This window comes from Nestor notabilis, unplaced genomic scaffold (assembly GCF_000696875.1).
Source record: "Nestor notabilis isolate BGI_N333 unplaced genomic scaffold, ASM69687v1 scaffold13810, whole genome shotgun sequence".
In the NCBI taxonomy this organism is placed as follows: Eukaryota; Metazoa; Chordata; class Aves; order Psittaciformes; family Psittacidae; genus Nestor; species Nestor notabilis.
In genome coordinates, this window is record NW_009909803.1 from 5,218 (window position 1) to 14,033 (window position 8,816).

The following is an 8,816-nucleotide window of genomic DNA, read 5'->3' on the forward strand; positions in this document are numbered from 1 at the left end:
TCTCCCTTCCAGATTGGTTGGAAGCATACAGCTGCAGGTCTTGTGTGCTGTAATTGAATTGGAAATGTTATGCATGGATTGTGCACTCACCTCATGTTTTGCAGGGTGCAGGAGCTCATGGCAGATGATCAGCAAGAAGCAGGGCGAATCCCCCGCACAATTGAATGTGAACTCGTTCAAGATCTTGTGGATAGCTGTGTCCCAGGAGATGTGGTCACTATTACAGGGATAGTAAAAGTGTCGAGCACTGAGGAAGGTAAAACACGTCACCTGAGAACATCTTTTTCCTAGGGCAGTGTTGTTTCTAGTGATAAGGGAAGAACAACAACAACCATTCCCCTTAATGTGAGCCTCAAAATTGTAGATGTGTTAAGTGTGTGTTTCTTCAGCAGTTGTCAGAGTTTTATAACAAGCAGTTATTCTGACAAAAGCCAGGCACAGTGCTGTCCAAGAGGAGCACTGTCTCCAATGCCCACAGACCTCCATCAGTGACATGCTGGGGTTCAAAACCTGCTGGTCTAGACACAGCTATTGACCTGAATCTTAAGTACCAGTCTGACATAGGATGTTTTAGTGTGTCAGCTAATAGGAAAGCCTTCTCTGGAGCACTAACACAGCAGGGATATCCTTATTTCCTGAAGTCTCACTGAGAGTCATTGTTTGCTTAACCTTTTCCTTTCAAGGTCTCCTTTGAATGACAGGAAAGCTGTCACTCTGTTGTGAAGGAGTATTCCCTTTCTTAATTCAATGGTCCCTGGAGAAATCTTACAACTTCTTTTTCTTTCTTCTTTTTTTTCCTCAAAGTGAGGAGTTATGTTGCACACAGCTGTAATAGAATATATTGCAGAGAAATGCAGTACTGATTTAGTGTGGGACCACATTCTCTGCTAAGTAATCATTGGGGGATATAGAAAATAAATAATTATTAAGCTACATGTTTAATTATTCAGCACTGTGGATTTTTTCCCCCTCTGAATATTGAGTGGGAACATTTTGTATTCAACTTTTCTTTGACTAAAATAATGTAATAGTTTGAAAGACCTGGAAAACTTCATTTATTCTGGGAGAGAATTTTTTCTACATACATATACCCTCCTAATCCAGCAGAATATTTTATTGTGTACCTAGATAGAGGGAACTTGAAGAACGAATGTAACCAGAAACTTACTTTTCATCATTTTTTTGAAAATGCAGATGTTCAATTCCTTAAATACAAACATTTTGCACATGGCGGAACTTGTTATTTCTGAATTATCCTATGCGATTTGTAAATAACTTTGGTACTTAATGATAGAAAAAATATTCCTTCATTCTTTCTCAATTTTTCTAACAGGAGCTTCGAAAAGTAAGACTGACAAGTGTATGTTTCTGTTGTACATTGAGGCCAATTCTGTCAGCAACAATAAAGGACAAAAAACAAAGAGTTTTGATGATGAGACTTCTCAGAGATCGTTCATGGAGTTTTCACTTAAAGACCTCTATGCTGTTCAAGAAATTCAAGCTGAGGAAAACCTGTTCAGGCTCATCGTGAAGTAAGTTGTGTCAGACCTCCACTAGGTCTAGGATTAGATTTCTGAATCGGCATGACCACCTTCAGACAAACATGACAGCTAATCTTAAAGCTATGAAACATTTAAGGCTTGTGCAACAGATACCACAAAGATGTAAAAAACTTCAGTGGTCAAAGAGCTTGGGAAGAAGGGAAAGTGTTGCAGTTGGGATGTTGTAACTTTGAGGGGGATTTGAGGATACAAGGAAGTTGGGAGTGTTTTAGTTCAACCTTGAGACAGAAAGCTATGGGTAAAAAAAGCAATGAATTAATTTTGCTCCTCACTGAATATATTCAACTCACGAGTATGGCTTTGTTCTTCGCTCTGCTTTTCAACTGAAGAGGAAAGAGTTGCAAGAATTGAGCAGAGTGTGTGCAGGACCCTCAGTTCAGACAGAGAAGTACTCTTCCACAAGATTTATATTTCCCTTAGGTTACAGTCTTCTTTGTTTTTCAGCTCTCTTTGTCCTGCAATCTATGGCCATGAGGTAAGTAATTTAACAGCTCTGCTTGCAACTTCAGTTTGAAAAGTTTATGCTGCAGTAAACTCCTAAAGGAGGGAGAATGGCTTGAAGCTGATGAGGGGGAGATTTATATTAGACATTAGGAGAAAATTCTTCCCTGTGAGGGTGGTGAGACCCTGGCATAAGGTTGCCCAGAGAAGCTGTGGCTGCCCCATCCCTGGCAGTGTTCAAGGCCAGGTTGGACACAGGGGCTTGGAGCAACCTGGTCTAGTGGAAGGTGTCCCTGCCCATGGCTGGGGGGTTAGTACTGAATGATCTTTAAGGTCCCTTCTAACCGAAACCATTCTATGATTTATAAAGCTTATCTGGGGTGGAGAGAAGGAGCAGGGGATGTATTTGCAGATGACTGTGACTCAGTCACTTTCAGTGACAAGGAGGTGGCAGCCTTATACTCTTTGAGTTCAGCCATCCAGAAGGAAAGTGTTGTTATGGCCAATACCAGTGAGCTGTCAGTACTGGTCACCATGATCAAATACTTACAAGTGTTGGTATGTACCACTGCAGATTGTAAAGGCAGGTTTGGCCCTGGCATTATTTGGAGGATGTCAGAAGTTTGTAGATGACAAGAACAGAATCCCAGTGCGAGGAGATCCACATGTTCTAGTTGTTGGAGATCCAGGATTAGGAAAAAGTCAAATGTTGCAAGTAAGTCTTGATTTATTTCTATTGTGTGATTGTATTTTTTTTCTAATTCCCTGATATCTTGACTCCTTGTAACCATGTTAGGATAGCTGTGCCAAGACCAAAGGGTTGCTTGAGTCTGGCTAGAACTACCTTTTAATGTAGGACACCTCAAATATAGGCTAGAACCCAAAGGGGTCCATTGCTGTCCTCTGCTTCCAAGGAGCCTTGCTGAAGGAGTCAGGCCTGTTAAAACACTTACCAAAGCAGGCATACTTGGTCAAGCCTGTGGCTTTTCAAACGTAGGCTTGCTGTCCTGCCCTTATATAGTTGGGGTTGGTTGGTGGTTTTTTTCACCAATCCTTTTCCCTAGTGAGGAGTTTTACTCCCTCCTAACTTTATTTGACAATGGACTAGCTAAATGAAGAAAGTACAGTCTTGGAACTAATGCAATTTTAAATATCATGTCACTCACCTTCTGTGAGGTTTACTTCCATTCTCTTGCCTTACCTCCATTCTCTTACCTGCTGTGTTGCTAGCACAGATCTCAGCTTTTTAGGAGAGAGACCTGCTGCTGTGTTTGGGTTTGAATTTTGGTGAACACTTCTGCATGGCTGTGATAAAATCTGTTAGTAATATTTTTTTTTTCACCTTAAACCAAATGGTTTTAAAGCTCCATGTCTTTTCCCATGGTTACTGTGAAGTGCCAGAGGGACAGATTTCACCTGGGTCCTGCAGCACTGCATACCTCATTTTAAAAGTCAGAGTCTTTCTAATGTGCACATGTTATGTTAGGATATAAATTGCAATGACTGGAAGTGATGGATTTGTATGCAAGCATTTGGCAAACAAATTTTTCAGGTATTTTTTCCATTGAATTGGGACTCTCTGGCATACAGCAGATGATTTGTTTTTCTACATTGCTACTAAACAGCTGAATGCCACTCAAGAAAACCTACTGATCTCTTCCTCAGATAAGACCCTGAGACAAGGCTCCTATGTCATCACTATGACAGGAAAAAAAATCCCAAGGAGAAAAGCAAAGCTGTGTAAGAGCCAGGGCTTTTTGTTTGGTTGGGTGCTTAGGTTTTTTTATGTAATACTTGGTGCCTGTCACATATCTGGTATTGAACAAAACACATTGGGTGTTATCTTTAAAACAGGCACCAGAAACTAGAGATTTACTGAGAGAATCCACTTGGAACTGTATTCTAGGCAAATTTAACTGTAGTGTGTCTGTGTTCAAGCTTACCATGCTTTTCTAGTTCTTATTTCAAATAGCAGGCTGCTTTCTCAATGCTAGGGTCATAGAGAAGACTAGCACTGTCCTTTATGCCCTAGTTGTGGGGAGAACTATGCATGCTTCCTCTGAAGCAGCATGTTGGGCACTAGGACAAGATATTAGTCTGAATAGACCTTGGGGTCTGAAGATATAGAAACCATGTATCTGCAGTTCTGTGACAGAAAGCAAGTGCTGTGCCCAAGGTCCTAGCAGTTTTGATAACACAGTAGATACGGCTCTGCTGCAAGTATTGTGATCAAAGTTATTCCTACTGTTTTGCAGAAGTAATGCCTTGCAACCCCAAAAGACATACAACTTTAGTGTTGAGCCATGTTAAGGAGAAAGAAACAGATTTATGTTTATTTTGAATTGTTTCTCTAGAATAAGGTTTATGAAATTCTTCATCTTGAGGGAGGGAAAAAAGTACTTACTTCTCTTCTAGGCAGTGTGCAATGTTGCTCCTCGAGGTGTGTATGTTTGTGGGAACACTTCCACCAGCTCTGGCCTGACTGTTACACTGTCTAGAGATGGTGCTTCCGGAGATTTTGCCTTAGAAGCTGGTGCTTTAGTGCTTGGAGATCAAGGTAATACATGTAACGCTACAGGTTTAATGTGACCGCATATGCAGGGTGGGTGTATGTGTTACTGAGTGATTAACTACAGTGCTTGCATAACTGTGGACTAAAAAGGTAAATTTGAAGTGTGATACTGGCTTTCCACACCTTGAGAAGTTCTGAGCCTCTCTGGAGGTGGTTTCTGCTTTCTTAGGACTTAGGATGTATATGAAACTGGAGTTCTGCAGTTCACAAATGAGCCTTACTTACTATGCCAAAGAACTAGGATTTCCTTGTTGAGAATTCTCTAACTTAATGGCAGCTGTTGCACTCTTACTGGTTTTGAAAAATAGCTGCTTACAAGATGTCATCTATTTATATTTTTAAAAAGCTTGCTTTGTCATCTTAATGGCTGATCAAGACACTGCTTCCATAAGCCAGGCCAACTGCATAATGGTTCAGCTGCAGCACCGTGAAAGGAAAACAACCCTTGCTGAAATTGATACTTGGTGCAATGTCTCCTGCAGTCCCTAAAACTCTGGGTTGGGCTTCTGATATAGCACTGGATTGTAACATGCACTCATCCATCAGTTAATGCATTCTGTAGTAAGTCTTTGTTCTGTTGTTAATTGTTTCCAGGAATTTGTGGAATAGATGAATTTGATAAGATGGGAAACCAGCATCAGGCTTTGTTGGAAGCCATGGAACAGCAAAGTATCAGCCTTGCCAAAGCTGGCATTGTTTGCAGTCTGCCAGCTCGGACATCTATTGTTGCTGCAGCAAACCCAGTTGGAGGACATTATAACAAAGCCAAAACTGTGTCTGAGAACTTAAAGTGAGTACTTTCTGAAATGTTGTTTATACAGTTCATCATGAGGAGCAGATGCTTGTACTCTGCAAGCTTGTATATAACTGCTTTCTAGTTTCCTGGAGCTTGAACACAAACTTAGTGTAATACTTAATTTTCATGGCTTTTGAGAGAGAAAATGTTGTTCTATTTCATTCTGAATAATGGGACAAGATTCTTTAAGTGTCTTTGAAGTGGAGCAGAGCTGCTTCTTTACGAGCACTGTGGTTTTCTTATCTCTACTCTAGAATGGGAAGTGCTTTGCTGTCGAGATTTGATCTAGTTTTCATTTTGCTGGACACCCCAAATGAAGACCACGATCACTTGCTGTCTGAGCATGTGATGGCAATCCGTGCTGGGAAGCAGGCAGTGTGCAGCAGTGCTGTCGTGACTCGTACCAACACACAGGATCGCTCTATTCTCGAAGCCACTTCAGATCGACCACTGCTGGAAAGACTAAAGGTAGGACTTGTCCTGTGACTGTTGCTGTGCCCCTTCCTGTGATGTTCTTGGTGTTGGGACCTAGGCAAGCCTGACTTGCTGGATGCCCTCAGTCTCCCACTCTCATTCTTCTCAGAATAATTTGCTCTGCATTAAAGCAACATTTAAGGCTCCAGCCACCAGTTTCTAATAACTGTCCACTGCAGCTAATGTTACCCACCCTGCTGGAGCTGCTAAAGATGTGCCTAAGCCATCTTCATCTCCACACAGAATTTATTAGCCAAGCTGGGTTCAGTTGTGGTAGTGAGAAGACAATTTGTGTGTAATGCTCTAAAGCAAATCTGCTGTGTTAGAGTTCAATGAAAAGCTACAGAACTAGACTGGATACAATAATCTGATATAACATGATGTGCTGTAAAGTACTGAATCAGAATAAAGCAGTGTGTAAACAAATCCTTGGGCATCTGCAGCTCATGACAGATTTGGGGATTAGAGGAGACGAAGCATATTCCTTGTTGAACTTAAGTGATCTTTTTGAGGGCTGATGCTGTCAAATGCCAAGTCTTGGGAGAAATATCCCCTTCTGCAGCTAAACCCATGCACTTTTGGGAATGGGATATCAGCAGTGATGGTTTTATCTGTGGAGCTGTACGTTATAACGATTGGTTAAATTGGATTTTCTGTTTTATTTGGCACTTACTGCAAACAAGAAGCTTTAGGTGCTTTTTCTGAGATGGCCAAATGTGTTTAATTACATGTCTAAGCCTAGTGTCTGGACTTTTAAAATACACAGCTCATATATGAAGCACTAAAACCCTTCCAGTGAAGATTTCACCAGATAAAGCATAGAGGAGGCAAGATTTTATATGAAAAACTGTATTCTATAGGGTTCCGACAGACAGAAATTTAAGCTCTTTATAATTGGGTTAGATCTTACCAGGAGAAAACTTTGATGCCATTCCACATCAGCTGCTGAGGAAGTACATTGGATATGCTCGGCAGTACGTTCACCCCAATTTATCTCCAGAAGCTGCTCAGGTCCTTCAGGAATTCTACCTTGAGCTCCGGAAACAGAACCAAGGAGCAGACAGCACCCCAATCACCACAAGGCAGCTGGAGTCACTGATACGACTTACAGAGGTAAATGCAAGCTGTAATACTGAAGGGATTGAAAGCAAAGAGATTATTCCTAAACTGCTACTGATACCCTATAGTTTTTGACAGCTTATTCACTGCTGTGTTTTTGTTGTGTTAACAAGAAAGTTAGAATGCAAGAGACTTGCAAATGCTTAACAGCTGCTATTGCTTAAGGCCTCTTATAAAGTAAAACACTCTTGATGGGGTGTAAATTTACTTTACTATGAGGGTGCTGAGGCCCTGGCACATGTTGCCCAGAGAAGCTGTGGCTGCCCCATCCGTGGCAGTGTTCAAGGACAGGTTGGATGCGGCTTGGAGCAATCCTGGTCTAGTGGAAGGTGTCCCTGCCTGTGGTGGGGGGCGTGTGACTGGATGGCCTTTAAAAGTGCATTCCAACCCAAACTAGTCTGTGAAAGAGAATCTATCACATTCTCCCAAGAAGAGAAAAGGTAGGTGCAGTCAGGAACAAGCTGCTGCCCATCTTGAACTGAAACTGCTGCAAATAAACTCCAAGCTACAGCCTAATAATGTGAGTATACAGGAGATGACATGGAAACACTATTGAAAAATAGAGAAATCTTCTTCTAAATCCTGCAGGCTTAGGTTCCATCTCTGCTCCTGAAATTTGTGCTTCTTATGGAGTGCAGCCTTTTCTCACATTGGCCATAATATATCTTAAATATACCTTTGTGGGATAATTTTGTTTTGTTTTAAAGGCACGATCAAGGCTGGAATTAAGAGAGAAATCTACCAAGGAAGATGCTGAGGATGTAATAGAAATAATGAAATACAGGTAATACACACTGCTTTAAAAATAAAGTATCACAGTGCTATTCATTTTAACACAGATACACAAACACAGTGAAGAAATTACTTTATCAAATTTAGGCCCATCATGCCAATATTCAGATTTGTTTGCTCTTTAAAAACCCTAAGTTGACAATGATTGCTTAGGCCTTTGAGTTTTATCATTGTAGTAGTTACATAGATCTGTGCAGAGTAAATTAGACATGAGGTACTGCCAAAGGTTTTCTCTTGTGTAATTACTCTCTGTTGTTGCAGTTGAACAATTTAACTTTAAAAGTGGTTTGGACAGATGCTTAGTCTATGTTCCCTAGATAGTGACTTTCTTACCAGGGGATGGTTTTTTATGTGGCTTCTGAAAGCTTCCTCAAGAGGTTATGTATCAGGAAGCAAACTGATGCACTCTTGCTTTTCCCTCCTGTTGATCTTGTTCTAAATGTATTTTTAGCATGCTGGGAACCTACTCTGATGAGTTTGGAAAACTGGACTTTGAGCGTTCACAGCATGGGTCTGGGATGAGCAATCGGTCACAAGCAAAAAGACTTATTTCTGCCCTTAACAGTATTGCAGAGAGAACTTATAACAACCTCTTTGACTTGCAACAGCTTCGGCAGATTGCGAAAGAGCTGCAGATACGGGTAAGTTGGGAAATTGAGCATTTCTTCTGCAATAAACTGCAAGATCAGTCAAAATGATTTATTGCAAAATGGAAAGAAGAAAAGGCAGATCTGTTGTGCTTCTGCAATGAACAGAAGTAAGCAGTGTTTGCTGCTTGTAGGCTGAACAATCTTCCTCAATTGCCTTTGTTTGTTAACCTTGCTAATATTACTAGCTGCTTGACAGTAATGGCTCCTTGCACTAGTAAGGACTGGTTCGACTTCTGGTCCTTAACAAGATTCTGCTTTGTTTATGAAAGGCAATTTTGGTTTCAGTGTCATCTACTTCCTCTGGCTCCCCAGGGGACACCTATTTCTGTTCCCAAATTTAGACTCTTGTGGTGTCTGTGTTCTACTTCAGCAGTGCAGTGACGTTTCTGATTGACCTTTGGGGTTTTCAT

The 8,816-nt window shown here is 41.1% G+C and overlaps 1 protein-coding gene across 1 annotated transcript in view; it reads left to right on the forward strand.

Annotated features, from left to right (window-relative positions):
* The window catches only part of MCM8 (minichromosome maintenance complex component 8), a 15,177-nt gene that overhangs the window by 5,067 nt on the left and 1,294 nt on the right, over positions 1 to 8,816 (forward strand). Inside the window, exons 8-17 of the mRNA XM_010023133.1 lie at positions 105 to 256; positions 1,334 to 1,532; positions 2,007 to 2,037; positions 2,578 to 2,718; positions 4,419 to 4,560; positions 5,170 to 5,365; positions 5,626 to 5,839; positions 6,749 to 6,958; positions 7,672 to 7,748; positions 8,208 to 8,397. Coding sequence (XP_010021435.1) covers positions 105 to 256; positions 1,334 to 1,532; positions 2,007 to 2,037; positions 2,578 to 2,718; positions 4,419 to 4,560; positions 5,170 to 5,365; positions 5,626 to 5,839; positions 6,749 to 6,958; positions 7,672 to 7,748; positions 8,208 to 8,397 — 1,552 coding nt within the window. The remainder of the gene's footprint in view (positions 1 to 104; positions 257 to 1,333; positions 1,533 to 2,006; positions 2,038 to 2,577; positions 2,719 to 4,418; positions 4,561 to 5,169; positions 5,366 to 5,625; positions 5,840 to 6,748; positions 6,959 to 7,671; positions 7,749 to 8,207; positions 8,398 to 8,816) is intronic.